At 41.6% G+C, this 18,981-nt stretch overlaps 1 protein-coding gene across 21 annotated transcripts in view; it reads left to right on the top strand.

The window, feature by feature from the left end:
* Positions 1-9,159: 9,159 nt before the first annotated feature.
* The window catches only part of LOC107784450 (ATP-dependent DNA helicase PIF1-like), a 33,643-nt gene continuing 23,821 nt past the window's right edge, over positions 9,160-18,981 (top strand). For 15 of the 21 annotated variants that reach the window (XM_075217435.1, XM_075217432.1, XM_075217431.1 and 12 more), the window contains exon 1: positions 9,200-9,288. Coding sequence is in view for 5 of the 21 variants with exons in the window: in XM_075217441.1 (XP_075073542.1) it covers positions 9,162-9,288 (127 nt within the window). In the remaining 16 variants the exon portion in view is untranslated. Of the gene's footprint in view, positions 9,289-18,981 lie in introns of all 21 variants that reach the window. The other 6 variants (XM_075217441.1, XM_075217439.1, XM_075217443.1 and 3 more) reach the window with 2 other exon arrangements.

An 18,981-nucleotide genomic window follows, 5' to 3' on the forward strand; every position in this document is an offset into this window, starting at 1 on the left:
GAATTTTGTTAACCCGAAAAAAGGTGTGAGGTACTCCCGAGTTCCGTGGTTTTAGCACGGTCGCTCAACTATTAATAATTGGCTTAATTATCTGATTTATTACATATTTAAAACCTATTGTACATTTTTAACCTTTTAGCCATTTTTAATTATTTATTTAACCACTTTTAATTTTATGGAAAATTATTTGAATAAATCGCGATGTCGCGCATTCGTTTATTTTTTAACACATTATGAATCGCGTCACGTGAAACGCACCCGCGATTTAAAACATGCTTATTATTATTAATTGATTTGAAGTTACGGTCGAGTCACGTAAAACACACACTCGAATTGGGGATTATGTATCATAACTATGCCACGAGAACCGTATCCATAGTCACGATGATTTATTTATTAATCGCGCCTAAAGCAAACTACGATGTTAAATTGAGATTGTTGTAATGCCATGATTTATGGAACTGGAACTATCGCAGAAGAAGTGATGTGATATTATTAACGCTATTAGAAAGGGTTTGGAGACAATTGAAGCTATTTAATTAATATCCGCAAATCACAATACGCAATCCAGTACGTGATCACGATAAGTATGCCAAAAATTCTCAATACTGTGAAATAACCTGTGATGAATTGTCTATGAAAGAAAGCATGTTAGTCGTAGCCTTATTTGGCGTTTATTGGATTGGCTTGACAAAACAATGCATTTGGCCCATATTCTGGCAGAAAATAACTTAATCCGACTTGATTCCAACTAAAAATTCGTGCAACCCAATTAATAATCAGAATAAAAGTTAGCCAACAATCCATCAATTACTACCAACATTCTTAAATTACAAACTGAATAAGTCTTAAAATGGTCCACTACGAGCACACAAACATATGGATAATTCCACGTTGGTACAGTAGGTCACTTTAGGCTACAAGTGTAAAATAAATTTAAATTAAACAATAAGCACACGTAAGGTATCAATAAAAGTGATTAAGGATAATGAAATTCGGACCTTTACTGCTTTGTATTTTTCACCGTGTACAATGAATGAAAATCTCCAAAGTGATGGGAATAAACCCCTTGCCAAAATAATATTCACGGTAATAAAGCGGAATAATAATGTAGCACCGAGATACGGTAATTAACAAGAATAAAAGAGTAACAATGACACCAAGATTTTTACGTGGAAAACCCTTCTGAATAAGGGAAAAAACTACGACCCCGAGAGGAGCAACTGATATCACTATAGTAAGGAATTTTACACTTTGTAGGTCGGAGATAAATACTCCAAAGCCCACTACAACACTCAAAAGAAATAACCCTCTTTTGATATTCCCACCTCACTACAATATCGCTCACTCTGTATTTTTCTCACAGACTATTTTCTTATACCTTGTCTGTGAAACCTCACTCTTTCTTTCTCTCTTTGTTGGTGTGAAGAAATGAGAGTTGAAGCTCTCCTTTTATAGCCAAAGCTTCACCCTCTAAAGCCTACAATATTTGACAATTTACACACATTTTTCACAATTCAACAAAGTTGGCTACCAAACCAAAGAAATTCAACAAGGTTGGCTACCAACCAAACCAAGTCAACAAGGTTGGCTACCAAACCAAAGAAAACTCTTATTAGGCACATGCCTAATACTTCTTCAATGAGATGGACATCATCAATCTCCCCCTCCAGTCTCATTCATCCAGAGAAGGTAGCACTGTCTTCTAGTTTGAATGCATGCCGACAAGTTCTTTGCATAGCTCGAACTTGTTCCTTGGTACCACCTTGGTCAGCATATCTGCGGGATTCTCATTTATAGAAATCTTCAAGACTTTTAGAGATTCATCATCTACCATTTCTCGAATCCAATGATATCTCACATCAATGTGTTTGGTCCTTGCATGGTACATAGAGTTCTTGCTAAGGTCTATTGCACTTTGACTGTCACAATAGACGACATACTCCTTCTGATGCAATCCAAGCTCTTGAAGGAATCGCTTGAGCCATATCATCTCCTTGCCAGTTTCTGTAGCAGCAATGTACTCTGCTTCAGTTGTTGAAAGTGCAACACACTTTTGCAACTTAGACTGCCATGATATAGCTCCCCCTGAAAATGTAAACAAATATCCAGTAGTGGATTTTCTGTTGTCAATGTCACCTGCCATATCAGCATCTGTATAGCCCTTCAAGATTGGATCAGATCCTCCAAAGCACAAACAATCTCCCGTGGTACCTCTCAGGTACCTGAGTATCCACTTGACTGCTTCCCAATGTTCCTTTCCAGGATTTTCAAGAAACCTGCTGACAACACCAACTGCGTGAGCAATATCAGGTCTAGTACATACCATTGCATACATCAAGCTTCCGACTGCTGAAGAATAAGGAACTTTAGCCATGTTCCCTTTCTCCTCCACTGTTGTAGGACACATCTTTTTACTCAACTTTAGATGACCAGCAAGAGGTGTGCTGACTGGCTTAGCATTCTTCATGTTGAAGCGTTCTAGTACACGTTCAATGTACTTCTCCTGAGATAGCCACAACTTTCTACTTGTTCTCTCTCGAACTATCTTCATCCCTAGAATTTGTTGTGCTGGGCCCAAGTCCTTCATATCAAATGACTTGGACAGATCTCCTTTCAACTTTGCTATCAACCCCTTGTCTTTTCCTACAATTAACATGTCATCCACATACAACAACAATATAATAAAGTTATTCTCAGAAAATCTTTTGAAGTATACACATGGATCAGAATAGGTCTTTAGGTATGTTTGACTTTTCATGAATGAGTCAAACTTCATGTACCACTGCCTTGGTGCCTGCTTCAATCCATAAAGACTCTTATTCAATTTGCACACCATGTGTTTCTTTCCAACTACTTCAAATCCTTCTGGCTGCTCCATATAAATCTCCTCTTCCAAATCTCCATGAAGAAATGCAGTTTTCACATCCAACTGCTCCACTTCAAGATCTAGGCTAGTTGCTAAGCTCAAAATTGTTCGAATAGAAGTCATTTTGACAACAGGTGAGAAAATTTCGTCAAAATCAATACCTTTCTTTTGTTCGAAGCCTTTAACCACCAATCGAGCTTTGTATCTGACCAGCTTGCCATTTCCATCTTTCTTGAGTTTAAAGACCCATTTGCATTTGAGTGGTCTTTTACCCTTTGGAAGTTCAACCAGCTTGTATGTGCCATTTTTCTGTAGAGATTCCATCTCTTCTTGCATAGCTTTCATCCACTGGTTCTTTTCTGGATGGGACAACACCTCCTTAAGACTTTCTGGCTCCCCCTCATCACTGATGAGGACATACTCTGTGGAAGGGTACCTGCATGACTCTACCCTTGGCCTCTCTGATCTCCTCAGAGGTTGAGGTTGTCCTTCTCCCTGAGTGGGGTGCTCCACTTCCTCGACACCTTCATCAAGTTGCTCCCCCTGCTCAATAACCTCACCAGGTTGCTCCACCTGCTCGGCAACCTCGTCGGTTGTACTTTCTGCACTTGTGGGATTGTTAGAAGTAGAAGGAATAGTAACAAAGTTAGGAATTATACCATTCTTCGCCTTTTCTAACATATCAGCAGCAGTTCCAACTTCACTTTCTCGGAAGACTACATCTCTGCTTCTGATGACCTTCATCTTTACAGGATCCCACAGTCTGTACCCGAACTCTTCATCTCCATATCCGATAAATATACAGGGAACAGATTTATCATCCAGCTTTGTTCTCTGCTCTTTTGGTACATGTGCAAAAGCTCTGCAACCGAACACCTTCAGATGCGAGTAGGACACCTCCTTGTTGGTCCAAACTCTCTCTGGGATTTCAAACGCCAACGGAACTGATGGACTCCTATTGATCAGGTAACAGGCTGTCTGAACTGCTTCACCCCAGAATGACTTAGGTAGTTTAGCCATTCTGAGCATGCTTCTCACCTTCTCCACAATGGTGCGGTTCATCCTCTCGGCTACACCATTGTGTTGTGGGGTTCCAGGAACTGTCTTTTCATGTCTGATCCCATGACTTGAACAATACTCTTCAAATTCCCTTGAAGTGTACTCACCTCCATTGTCACTTCGGAGGCGCTTTAGCTTTCGACCCGTCTCCCTTTCTACTAGAGCATGAAATTTCTGGAAAACTTGAAACACCTGATCTTTGGTTTTCAAAATATAAACCCATAATTTTCGTGAAGCATCATCAATAAAAGTAACAAAATATTTGTTACTGCCCATTGATTCAATTTCCATTGGGCCGCAAACATCAGAATATACTAAATCAAGTATATTCAATTTTCTTTCGGACGATGTCTGAAATGAGACTCTATGCTGCTTACCAAATAAACAGTAGTCACAAGGTTTTACAGTTGTACCTTTGGCATAAGAAATGAGTGATTTCTTGGCAAGAATCTGCAATCCCTTCTCGCTCATATGACCCATTCTTTTGTGCCATAAATCTACAGAAATCTCATCTTGTGCCGCGTTCAATTCACCTTGGCATATTTCTGCATTTGTCCTGTACAACGTGCCACGAGCAACTCCCTTTGCAATCACCAATGATCCCTTAGTGAGTCTCCACTTTTGATTTGCAAAATAACTCTCGTATCCATCTCGGTCTAAAGCAATTCCCGAGATCAAGTTCATCCGCAAATCAGGTACATGCCGCACATCCTTTAATGTGCATCCGACATTTGTCTTGATACAAATGTCACCAATCCCCGCAATATTTGAGTAACTTGTGTTACCCATTTTCACTGTGCCGAAATCACCTGCTACATATCTGCAAAAAAGATCTCTTACCGGTGTGGCATGGTGAGATGCCGCTGTGTCAACCACCCATTCCGACTCTGGACCTAACAGGTGCATGCATTCCTCTTCCTCATTTATAAAGAGGACAACATTATCATTATTTTGCACCATGGCGGCTGTGTTGTCGTCATTCTTCTGGCCACTGGTTTCACCTTTGCCCTTCCTTGGATTTGGGCAATCTCTTTTGAAGTGACCTGGTTGATTACAGTTGTAGCAATTTCTGACTCTTGATTTGGATCGGTTCTTTGACTTCCCACGAGCTCCGGATCTACCATAGTTGTTCGAACTCCTTTGATAACTCCTGCCTCTACCTTCTGTGATGAGAGCCTGTCCTTGATTTTCAGGCTTTTTTCTCATCTTCTCATTGAGTAGAAGAGCCGATGTGACATCTTTCAACTCAATAGTAGTCTTACCGTGCAGGATGGTTGTTGCCAAATTATCGTACGAAGATGACAACGAGTTCAATAGCAAGATGACTTTATCTTCTTCCTCGATTTTCACTCCGAGGTTGGCAAGCTGTGTGATTAGTCCGTTAAACACATTTAAATGTGACAAAAAATTTGTACCTTCACTCATGTGTAGGGCGTATAACTGCTTCTTCAGGTACAATTTATTTGTCAGCGTTTTGGACATGTATAGGCTTTCCAACCTTGTCCAAATTTCACGTGCAGTGTCTTCATCAATGATGTTATTTACCACATCATCTGATAAGTGCAACCTAATTGCACTAGCAGCTCTTTCATCTAAGTCAGCCCAATCCTCAGTTTTCATGGTATCAGGCTTTTTGGAATCAACATCTAGAACCTTGTGTAATCCTTGTTGGATGAGCAGATCTCTCATCCTTCTTTGCCATGTTGAGAAACCGTTATCTCCGTTGAATTTTTCTACCTCGTACTTTACTCCAGACATTTTTATTTTTCACCAAGTATAGTACTACCGACAGTGAATAGTATTTCAGTGAACGAGCAGAACTTGTGCTCTGATACCAGTTGATGGGAATAAACCCCTTACCAAAATAATATTCACAGTAATAAAGCGGAATAATAATGTAGCACCGAGATACGGTAATTAACAAGAATAAAAGAGTAACAATGACACCAAAATTTTTACGTGGAAAACCCTTCTGAATAAGGGAAAAAACTACGACCCCGAGAGGAGCAACTGATATCACTATAGTAAGGAATTTTACACTTTGTAGGTTGGAGATAAATACTCCAAAGACCACTACAACACTCAAAAGAAATAACCCTCTTTTGATATTCCCACCTCACTACAATATCGCTCACTCTGTATTTTTCTCACAGACTATTTTCTTATACCTTGTCTGTGAAACCTCACTCTTTCTTTCTCTCTTTGTTGGTGTGAAGAAATGAGAGTTGAAGCTCTCCTTTTATAGCCAAAGCTTCACCCTCTAAAGCCTACAATATTTGACAATTTACACACATTTTTCACAATTCAACAAAGTTGGCTACCAAACCAAAGAAATTCAACAAGGTTGGCTACCAACCAAACCAAGTCAACAAGGTTGGCTACCAAACCAAAGAAAACTCTTATTAGGCACATGTCTAATACTTCTTCAATGAGATGGACATCATCACAAAGCAGCAAACCAAAAAAAAAAAACGGACTATTGACCAACCCTCGAACCGGCAACTGAACCTCTCTGTCTGTGTTCCTTTGTTTTCCTACGTGTGTGTGTTTCGTTCTTTCTGGGAAAAGAACAAAACCATATACTTTCTACTCCCTCCGTTTTAATTTATGTGAATCCATTTGATTGGGCACAGAGTTTAAAAAAGAAGAAAAGACTTTTGATCTTGTGGTCTAAAATGAGGCACATATATTATGTGCGGCTATAAATCTTTGTGTAAAAGTAAATTATTTCCAAATAAGGAAAGAGGTAATTCTTTTTGGAACGGACTAAAAAAAATAGGTTCACATAAATTGAAACGGAAGGAGTATTTCTTATTCAACCTTCTAAACCCCTCCATCAATGAGGAACCAGAGGGAGGAAACCAAATAGAAACTTTAAGAATTTTTATTAGTGCATCGTCAAACTCATGTAGCCTCCTTGTAGCGTTTTTCCTTTTTTTTAATTTATTTTTTTCAGAATTCCCACCCCTAATTTGATCACTGTTTCGTTCCCCTCTATGTGTATTATTGTGTGTGTTTCTTTTCAATTGAAAAAACAAGAAGATGAAGTCAAAAGGTGGGGAGGAGAAACGACATATCCTTTGTCAAGGAGGGCGTGGGTGCTGTTGATTTCTGGTGAAATTGAAGAATAAAGAATCAATGGATGCCTCCCTTTGTATTTTGGTCTCTTAGGAGATTAAAAGATAGTTTAGAGTTTAGTTATAATTGGGTTTAAATATGAGTGTACGAATTAATATGGGCCATTACATTGGAGGAGAATAGATAGCTAATATTAAATTTTGCATTTAAGTGGGAGTGGGCTAATGTGTTGAGAAGAATGGGTCTTTGTCTTGCTGAACCACTAAAATTCGAAAGAGATTTTTACCTATCTATACCATATATCAAACCTTATTACCAAAAATGTTCATAATTTGTTATTTACCCGTGTAGTCCACACTTTTACTACAAATTATATACCAATCCAAAAATAGATAGATTTTGCCATAAAAAACGCGATAAAATGAAGGCACCAGATCTGCGTGTGATTCTGTCAACATTAAATTCGAATTGCTGCGTAATTCTCTCCTTCCTCAACGGAAAGAGATCTCTCTTCTCTCACTCAACTACAATTCTCAAAAAACGCAAGCTACTGAAGCTCTAGCAATCAAACGGAAAGGAGATTTCTGTTCTTCATCTTCATCTTTATCTGTTCTTCCATATATTTTCCACCATTGATAGCCATTAAAAAGCTTGAAAGCTTTGAATTCAAATTTGGGTTTTCAAAAATCATTATTTGTTTGGATTGGGTGTTGTTGTAAATAATTCGGAATATGTTTAGGAGTTTATATCTCAATTTTCAGGGGTTTTGGTGAAGATTAGACTTGGTTTTGACTGAATTTTAGATTGAAACTCGAAGAAGAAGAAGAAGAAGAAGAAGAAGAAGAAGAAGAAGAAGAAGAAGAAGAAGAAGAAGAAGAAGAAGAAGAAGAAGAAGAAGACGTATTTCCAGAAATTGTAGATAAATTGTAGTTAAATTGTAGAATTGTAGATATATTGTAGATAAATTGTAGATGAATTGTAGATTGGGAAGACTAAAACTTCTACAAATCTTCTACAATTATGTCGAAAATGCCAATTATGCTACAATTGAAATGAGAATTTGGATATTAAAATTCAATGTATCTATTTTGTAGATATCTTGTAGATAAATTGTAGATTATTTGTATTCTGATTGTAGATGCATTATTTTCTATTTTCACAAATCCAAAACGACTAAAGCTTCTACAAAATCTTCTGCAAAAAACAGTCTACAATTTATCTACAATTTTTCTAATTTGACTACAATTTGACTACAAAATATCTACAAATTCTGGAAATATGTCTTCTTCTTCTTCTTCTTCTTCTTCTTCTTCTCTTCTTCTTCTTCTTCTTCTTCTTCTTCTTCTTCTTCTTCTTCTTCTTCTTCTTCTTCTTCTTCTTCTTCTTCTTCGAGTTTCAATCGACAGTGTTAACCAGTAACCTTCAACCACTGCCAAAAAAAAAGAGGTCAAAGAATTTCGAACTCTCTGCCATTATTATTTCCAGTGGGAATTCAAGTGGTTTGATCAAAGAATTTAAAATTTTCTTGTGAATCTGAAAATATGATATTCTTCGACGGTGGTGGGCAGTTGGGGATGATCAACGAGAGGAAGCATAGGAGCATCGTGAGTTTTGTGTGTGTTGTGAACGGTTGAGATGAAAGGAAAGAGAAAGTGGGAAGATACAGTCCTATAATTATGCCTAATAAAAATGAACCCTTAATTATATCCCTAATTTGAATTATGGTATAGAAATGGTAATTTGGTATGCTTAAATGTAATAAACATAAACCTTAAACATTGAGAGTAATAAGTTTTGATATATGGTATAGATATGTAAAAAGCCCAATCCGAAAATGAGCTCCCAATTGGCCCAAATTCAATTCTTTCTCATTGAACAAAAATAAAAACAAAAATACTACCAAAATATACTAGTTAATCTTAGTTAATAAGAATAAACTATTAAAGTGAACTATATATATATTAAAATAAAAATATTTTGGTATTTTTAAAATGTTATAAATATTATAAAATACTAATAAGCTATATATTACTACTATTATAGAAACAACTAGCGAGAGGAGCTTGGGGTCGTAGGGTTAGTTTGGGAATTTCAACTATTTTAGCTTTCTACAAACATGTTACCTTCCGTTTCTCAATCTCTGCCACGTCGATATATGGAGCTCAACTCAGAAGAAGGTTTATACTGCTCTTTCTTCGGATTTTCATACCTTTCTCAGTTCCTCTTCAATTTTTCTTTGTCTCTTATGGTCTTCCCTCTTGTAGCTCTGAAACTTTTATCAGGTTAGTTATGTTTTGCTGGATTTTCTCCTCCTTCACTTCAGCTTCTGTGTATTTCCTTGAGAATAAGGGCAAAATTTTACAATGAATCAAATTTACTACTTGATTTTTATTATTGTCTTCAGATTTAATTTCTTGGTTCTCTTGGGTGAAGAATAATTTCGTAATTTTGATTTTGGGTAATTTTGATGGCATTTTATTTCCGTCTCTCTGTAATCTGTTCTGCTTCTTCAAGTTTGTCAGTTCACTTAGAAAGATAACTGACAAACTTGGTACTTACGTGTTGGCCATTGCATAAATCAGAATTTAGTACAATATTTAGTACTTACGTGTTGGCCATTGCATTTTAATAGCTGGAGACTAAGTTTCTTGTCACGACCCATTTCCATAACAGATCGTGATGGCGCCCAACATTGTTGTCAGACAAGCCAACGCGGAAGTATTAATAAATTCTTATTTTGCTTACCCAAAACAGTTACAACATTTTCTTAATTTGCGATTAAAAACAGGTGATAATATGCAACATTCGATAATAATTATACAACCTAAAAGAAACGTCTACTAATGTGTGTGCCAATACCTGGTGTCACAAGTTATGGGCAACTAGTAGAATATACAAAAGAATAAATTCATCCTACTGTCCGAAATAGAATAGATAACCCAAAAATAAATAAAGAGAGACTCCATCAAGCTGCTGAATGGCACAGGAAGGGGCAGCTCACCGTGGAAGTCTCAGACTATGAATCAGGGGCGCGCACCAGACTGATAGCCACATGTACCTGCCTCAGATCCTGTACAATTAAGTACAGAAGTATAGTATGACTACATAACAATATGTACCTCGTAAGTATCCCGTCTAATCTCGAAGAAGTAGAGACGAGAGGTCGACTTGATACTTACTAAGGTCAAATAATATAATGAAGCATTATGTTAAGCATGAGAGTCACAAATAATCAACAGTTCGTAGCAAGAGGTAATAAGTCTTGTTCTTAACAATTTTACAGTTAGCCATTTACATTTCAAATATTTAGCAGATCGAGTCATAGATAAGATTTCACATAGATATCATGCTCACATTATGCCGAGGTCGACGGCCCGATCCAACAGAAAATAAATTGTGCACTGCCAGAGGGTCGAATAGTGCGAACCATAGATGCATCTATCTCTACCGAGGCGATCGGCCCGATCCACAAATATCAATTAATATCAAGAAAACACATAAATGCGCATTTATTTCCAAGTAAATTCATACAAGTTTCCAACAAGTGTATACATTCGCTTATATTCCTTTCCAAGTCTCTAGCATATCCTAAGTGATCACATTAACAAGAAAATATAGAGACATTCACAAATATAGCATGATACGGGTCCTAGCCCTCGCATTTAGTAGCAAATTACTCAATTATTACACTTATGGGGACAATTCCCTCTTACAAGGTTAGAAAGGAGACTCACCTCGCTCCAAAGTGCACTTCCAATACCAAGAACGAGCCTGAACTCTCAATTTGGATCTGAACGATCCAAAACTAGTCAAATGAGGTAGGAACTAGTCAATATAAGCTCACAAGATCATATTCTAGCTATTTAGGTAATTTCCCAACCCTTAACACAACTTTCCTAAAATCCGTCCCCGGGCTCACGTGCCCGGATTAAGTTGTTCTCTATAACCTAAGGATCAATAATATATGACTTCTAATTTATTTCATAACAAATTTCGTGGTTAAATCTATCTTTTGTCAAAACCCTAGGTTTTGCTCTAACCTCTTGATTTTACCTAAATTCTAGTGTTTAATCTACCTAATACACAAGTATTAAACTAAGAATAGGTGGGATAAACTTACCTTAAGATGCTAAGTAGAAGTCTTCTCTCAAAAGCTCACAAAATCGCCAATGGAAGAGTGAAAAGTGGCAAAAAGGGACTTAGAACCCGTATTAAATGAAGCTCACTGCTTCAGCGATTTCCGTATCTGCGGCCAGGGGACCGCATCTGCGAGAAATCAGACGCACCTGCGGAACCGGCTAAGCGGGCTGCGACCGCTTCTGCGGTCTCGAAGCCGCTTCTGTGGTTTTGGCCTGGCCTACCCTGGGCCGCATCTACGATAGATGGACCGCTTCTGCGGTCGACCGACCGCAGGTGCGGTTATGACAGAAGCAGATGCTTCAACACTTCTCAAAAATTCCAACTTTACTCGAGCCTCGTCCGATTGACGCTCGGGGCTCCCGGGCCCCGCCCGAACATACCGACAAGTCTGAAATCATGAAACGGACCTACTCGAACCTTCGGAACGCCCGAAACAACGCTAAATCTAAGAATCACCCCCTAAAACTAATTGAATCAAACTTATGAATCTTCAAGTTCTTAACTTTCCTCTAACAAGCCGAAACGCCCTTAAACTATTCGGATTGACACCAAATTTTGTGGGCAAGTCTTAAATGTTATTTCGGACCTGTACCGGGCTTCGGAACGATCATACGGGCCCGATACCGATGTGATCAATCATTAGTTAGTTTCTTTAAATCCTTAGAATTTCAGTTTAACAATTTCTAATAAAAATTCATTACTCGGGCTAGGGACCTCGGAATTCGATTCCGGGCATATTCCCAAGTCCCATATTTTTCATGGCAACTGGCTCCTCCTCATAACCCAAACTCTCATCCAGCTAAATAGTACTGAAGTCCAACACATGGGACAAGTCGACATGATACTTCCAAATCATCGATACATGAAAAACCGGATGAACTCCCGATAAGTTGGGTGGCAAAGCAAGCTCGTAAGCGACCTCCCCAACTCGTCTCAACACCTCAAAGGGGCCAATAAACCTAGGGCTCAACTTGCCCTTCTTCCCGAACCTCATAACGCCTTTCATTAGCAAGACTTTCAAGAGAACCTTCTCGCCAACCATGAAAGATACATCACACACCTTCTGATCCGCGTAGCTCTTCTCTCTGGACTGAGCTGTGCGAAGCCTTTCCTGAATCAACTTTACCTTGTCCAAGGCATCCTGTACCAAATCTGTATCGTATAACTTAGCCTCACCAGGCTCAAACCACCCAATAGGAGAACGACAACGTCGACCATATAAAGCCTCGTATGGAGCCATCTCTATGCTGGACTGATAGCTATTGTTATACGCAAACTCCGCCAAGGGCAAGAACTAATCCCACTGCCCTCCAAAGTCAATCACATATGCTCTGAGCATGTCCTCCAAAATCTGAACTGTCCGCTCCGACTGCCCGTCGGTCTGTGGATGAAATGCTGTGCTAAGCTCCACGCGGGTCCCCAACTCACCCTGAACAGCTCTCCAGAAATGCGAAGTGAACTGAGGGCCTCTATCTGATATGATGGAAATAGGCACACCGTGCAACTGGACTATCTCCCAAATGTAAATCTGAGCCAGTCTCTCCGAAGTATAAGTAGTCACAACCGTTATAAAGTGTGCCGACTTGATCAACCTATCCGCGATGAACCACACTGCATCAAACTTCTACAAGGTCCGGGGCAAGCCAACTACAAAATCCATAGTGATGCGCTCCCACTTCCACTATGGTATAGGCATCTGCTGAAGTAGGCCACCCGGCCTCTGGTGCTCGTACTTGACCTGCTGGCAATTCAAACACCTAGCCACATACTCCACTATATCTTTCTTCATCCTCTGCCACCAATAATGCTGCCTCAAGTCACGATACATCTTCGTAGCACCCGGATGAATGGAATACCGCAAGCTGTGTGCCTCCTCTAGTATCCCCTTCCTCAGACCATCAACATTAGGAACACAGAGGCGACCCTGGAGTCAAAAAACACCATCCTCGCCAATAGAAATCTCCTTGGCACTACCCTGAAGCACTGTCTCTCTGAGAACTACCAAATGTGGATCATTGAACTGCCGGGCCTTGATCTGCCCCAATAATGAAGACTGAGCAACAACGCACGCAAGAACTCGACTGGGCTTTGAAATATCCAACCTCACAAGTCTGTTGGCCAGGGACTGGATGTCCAAAGCTAGTGGCCTCTCCTTTGCTGGTATGAACGCCAAGCTACCCATACTCTCTGCTTTCCTGCTCAAGGCATCTGCGACCACATTTGCCTTGCCCGGGTGATAAAGAATGGTGATGTCATAATCTTTGAGCAACTCAAGCCATCTACGCTGCCTCAAATTGAAATCCCTCTGCTTGAACAAGTACTGTAAGCTGCGATGATCAATTTAAACCTCACATGATGCCCCGTACAGATAAAACCTCCATATCTTAAAAGCATGAACAATCGTGGCCAACTCCAAATCGTGCATAGGATAATTCTTCTCATGGATCTTCAGCTGACGCGAAGCATATGCAATAACTTGCCCCTCCTGCATCAATACACACCCCAATCCAACGCGCGAAGCGTCGCAATATACCGTATACTTCCACGAACCGGAAGGCAATACAAGGACTGGTGCTGTAGTCAAGGCTGTCTTGAGCTTCTGAAAGCTCGCCTTATAATCATCGGACCAACGGAAGGGATCACCCTTCTGGGTCAATCTAGAGAGGTGATGCAATAGATGAAAAGCCCTACACGAATCGTCTGTAATAACCTGCTAGCCCCAGGAAACTCCTAATCTCGGTCACCGAAGTAGGACGTGGCCAACTCTAAACTGCCTCAATCTTCTTGGGGTCCACCTTAATACCTTCTCCTGACACAATATGCCCCAAGAATGCCACTGACTCTAGCCAGAACTCACACTTGGAGAACTTAGCATATAGCTTTTGCTCTCGCAAGGTCTGAAGCACTACCCTCAAATGTTGCTCGTGCTCCTCCAGGCTACGGGAGTATATCAAGATGTCAATGAAGACGGCGACAAATGAATCAATGTAAGGCCTGAATCCCATGTTCATCAAGTCCATGAATGCTGCTGGGGCATTAGTCAAGCCAAAGGACATCACCAGGAACTCATAATGGCCATATCTAGTCCGGAATGCAGTCTTCGGAACATCCGAGTCCCGAATCTTTAGCTGATGATACCCTGACCTCAAGTCAATCTTGGAGAACACCCTAGCACCCTGCAACTGGTCAAACAAGTCATCGATACGAGGCAACAAATACTTGTTCTTGATGGTGACTTTGTTCAACTGGCGGTAATTAATGCACATCCGCATAGTCCCATCCTTCTTCTTCACAAGTAACATTGGTGCACCCAAGGCGATGCACTAAGTCTAACAAACCCCTTTGCTAACAACTCCTCAAGCTGCTCCTTCAACTCCTTCGGAGCTATACGGTACGGTGGGATTGATACAGGCTGGGTGCCCAAATCAATACAAAAATTAATATCACGATCTGGTGGCATGCCAGGAAGATCAGAAGGAAACACATCGGCGAACTCTCGAACTACTAGAACTGAATCAATCGTCGGAGACTCTGTGGTGGTGTCTCGAACATAAGCCAAATAAGCCAAACACCCCTTCTCGACCATTTGCCGAGCCTTCAGGAAAGAGATAACCCGACCAGATGTATCAACTGTGGAGCCCTTCCACTCCAACCTCGGCAACCCTGGCATTGCTAATGAAACAGTCTTGGCATGAAAATCTAGGACGACGTGGTATGGAGATAACCAATCCATGCTTAGGATGACCTCAAAATCGATCATATCAAGCAATATGAGATCCGCTCTAGTCTCGAAACCACAGAATGTGACCACACAGGACCGGTATATCCGATCCACAACCACAGAATCGCCCACAGGAGTGGACACATGAACAGGAGTGCCCAAAGTCTCAGGAGAAATAACCAGGAAACGAGCAAACAAAGATGATACATATGAATAAGTAGACCCTGGATCAAATAATACCGAAGCACCTCTACCGCCGATGGAAATAGTACCTGTGATGACGACATCTGCCAGAAGGGCGTAGAATCTGGCTGGAGCGCCGGCTGGCTGGCCTCCACCTGACTGAGCAGTAACTAGCTGACCTCTCCCTGCCTGGCCTCCACCTTTAGGACGACCCCTACCAGTCTGCCCTCCACCTCTAGGTGGCGGGGCAGCCGGTGCTGAAATCATAGGCTGTTGACCCTGCTGCACCGCCTTGCCCCGAAACCCGGGGCAGTATCTTATCATATGACCAAGGTATCCACACTCGAAACAACCCCGTGGTGCGGTGATTTGCTGCCTTGATGGCTGACCCTGATGGCTTGTGGACCCACTAAAAGAAGCTTGAATAGCCGGTGGACGGTACAAACTCTCCGGCATAGCACTGAAATAAGAATCAGAAGAACCGTGTGAACCTGAATAACCGCCAAAGGAACCCTGAATAGCTGGTGGGCAGTAAGAACTCTCCGGCATCGCACTGAAATATGGTCTCACGGGAGCACCTCGGGGAGGTGGCGGTGGTGCTGAATACGGGGATCTGCTGGGCTAACCCCTCCCGAAGTGACCTCTACCCCTAGCCGGGGCACCTCTGAACTCTCCCGAAAACCGGGCCCTCTTGTCTTGCTAAATCTGCTCTCTACCCCTCTGGCGATATCCCTCAATCCTGCGAGCAATCTCTACCACTAGCTGATACTCAGTACCCATCTCCACCTCTCGGGCCATGCTAGCTCGAATACTGGGGTGCAACCCCGCAACAAATCTCCGCACTCTCTCTGCGTCAGTGGGAAGTATCATGAGTGCATGACGAGATAACTCAGAAAACCTTGCCTTATAATCGGTCACGGACATCTGACCCTGCTCCAGATGCTCAATTTGATACCGCAACTCTTCCCTCTCAGAGGGTGGAATGTACCTATCCAAGAATAACTGTGCGAACTGACCCCAAGTGAGTAGAGGGGAACCTGCCGGCCTGCCAAGAACATAAGACTGGCACCATCTACGGGCCATGCCCTATAGCTGAAAAGTAGTGAAGTCAACCCCATGCGACTCCAAAATCCTCATGTTGTGCAGTCTGTTCCTGCACCTGTCTATGAAGTCTTGGGCATCCTCATGACGCTCACCCCCGAAGACAGGAGGGTGAAGTCTGGTCCATCTATCCAACAACTTCTACGGGTCGCCATCCACAGCTGGTCTGGGCAGGGGCGCCACTGCAGCCACTGGCTGGGCCCCATCTGCGGGTAGTGCACCCAGAGTCTGATACACTGCAGCTACATGTCTAGGGGCCTGAGCAGTAGGGGTCTGTGCTCCCCCTTCTGCCTGTGATGTAGCTGGATCTGCTGGAAATAAACCAGTCTGAGTCATGGAATCCATGAATCGCAGCATACGGCCCATGATCTCCTGAAAACCCGGTGTTGTTATGACGTCCGCCAGGGTAGGCCAAGCTGCGGGCACCTCGCCCTGCTCCTCGATGATAGGATCTCCCGCAGGATCTGCTGATGGGGCTACTGGAACAGCTCTGGGACGCCCTCGTCCCCTACCTCCGGCCGGTGCCCTCCCCCGGCCTCTGCCTCGGCCTCTAGCAACGGGGGGAACAGCTCCTCCCGAATCTGGAACATCAGCCGTGCGTGTCCTCACCATCTGTGAGAGAATAGAAGAGGGAAATTTAGTATACCAACCACTACACGACAGGAAATGAATAAAGAGTAGTTTTCCTAACACCCTACAGCCTCTCGAAGATAAATATAGACGTCTCCGTACCAATTCACAAGACTCTATTAGGTTTGCCCATGACTTGTGAGACCTACGTGAACCTAGTGCTCTGATACCATGTTGTCATGACCCATTTCCATAACAGATCGTGATGGCGCCTAACACCATTGTCAGGCAAGCCAACGCGGAAGTATTAGTGAATTCTTATTTTACTTACCCAAAATAGTTACAACATTTTCTTAATTTGCGATTAAAAACGGGTGATAATATGCAACATTCGATAATAATTATACAACCCAAAAGAAACGTCTACTAATGTGTGTGCCAAGACCTGGTGTCACAAGTTATAGACAACTAGTAGAATATACAAAAGAATAAATCCAGCATACTATCCGAAATATAATAGACAACCCAAAAATAAATAAAGAGAGACTCCATCAAGCTGCTGAACGACACAAGAAGGGGCAACTCACCGTGGAAGTCTCGGACTATGAATCAGGGGCGCGCACCAGACTGATAGCCAGATGTACCTGCCTCAGATCCTGTACAATTAAGTACAGAAGTGTAGTATGAGTACATAACAATATGTACCCCGTAAGTATCCCGTCTAATCTCGAAGAAGTAGAGACGAGAGGTCGACTTGATACTTACTAAGGTCAAATAATATAATGAAGTGTTATGTTAAGCATGGGAGTCACAAATAATCAACAGTTCGTAGCAAGAGGTAATAAGTCGTGTTCTTAACAATTTTACAGTTAGCCATTTACATTTTCAAATATTTAGCCGGTCAAGTCATGGATAAGATTTCACATAGATATCATGTGCATACTATGCCGAGGTCGACGGCCCGATCCAACTAAATAAATTGTGCATTGCCAGAGGGTCGAATGGTGCGAGCCAAAGATGCATCTATTTCTACCGAGGCGATCAGCCTGATCCACAAATATCAATTAATATCAAGAAAACACATGAATGCGCATTTATTTCCAAGTAAATTTATACAAGTGTCCAAAAAGTGTATACATTCGCTTATATTCCTTTCCAAGTCTCTAGCATATCCTAAGTGATCACATTAGCAAGAAACTATAGAGACATTCACAAATATAGCATGATACGGGTCCTAGACTACCCGGATAATTAACATAATAGTAGCTACGCATGGACTCTCGTCACCTGCTGCCTACGTAGCCCCCACATTTAGTAGCAAATTACTCAATTATTACACCTATGGGGACAATTCCCTCTTACAAGGTTAGAAAGGAGACTCACCTCACTCCAAAGTGCACTTCCAATACCAAGAACGAGCCTGAACTCTCAATTTGGAGGCGAACGATCCAAAACTAGTTAAATAAGGTAGGAACTAGTCAATATAAGCTCACAAGATCATATTCTAGCTATTTAGGCAATTTTCCAACCCTTAACACAAGTTTCCTAAAATCCGACCCCGGGCCCACGTGCCCGGATTCCGAAATTTTTCGAAGGAAGTTATTCTCTATAACCTAAGGATCAATAATATATGACTTCTAATTCATTTCATAACAAATTTCATGGTTAAATATATCTTTTGTCAAAATCCTAGGTTTTGCTCTAACCCCTTGATTTTACCTAAATTCTAGTGTTTAATCTACCTAATACACAAGTATTAAACTAATAATAGGTGTGATAAACTTACCTCAAGATGCTAAGAGGAAGTCTTCTCTCAAAAGCTCCCAAAAACGCCAATGGAAGAGTGAAAAGTGGCAAAAAGGGACTTAGAACCCGTATTAAATGAAGCTCACTGCTTCAGCGATTTCCGCATCTGCGAGAAATCGGACGCACCTGCGGAACCAGCCAAGCGGGTTGCGACCGCTTCTGCGGTCTCGAAGCCGCTTCTGCGGTTTTGGCCTGGCCTACCCTGGGCCGCATCTGCGATAGATGGACCGCTTCTGCGGTCGCGCACCTGCGGTCGACCAACCGCAGGTGCGGTTATGACAGAAGCATATGCTTCAACACTTCTCAAAAATTCCAACTTCACTCGAGCCACATCCGATTGACGCTCGGGACTCCCGGGCCCCGCCCGAACATACCGACAAGTCTGAAATCATGAAACGGACCTACTTGAACCTTCGGAACACCTGAAACAACGCTAAATCTAAGAATCCCCCCC

Source organism: Nicotiana tabacum, chromosome 7 (assembly GCF_000715075.1).
Source record: "Nicotiana tabacum cultivar K326 chromosome 7, ASM71507v2, whole genome shotgun sequence".
Taxonomy (NCBI): domain Eukaryota; kingdom Viridiplantae; phylum Streptophyta; class Magnoliopsida; order Solanales; family Solanaceae; genus Nicotiana; species Nicotiana tabacum.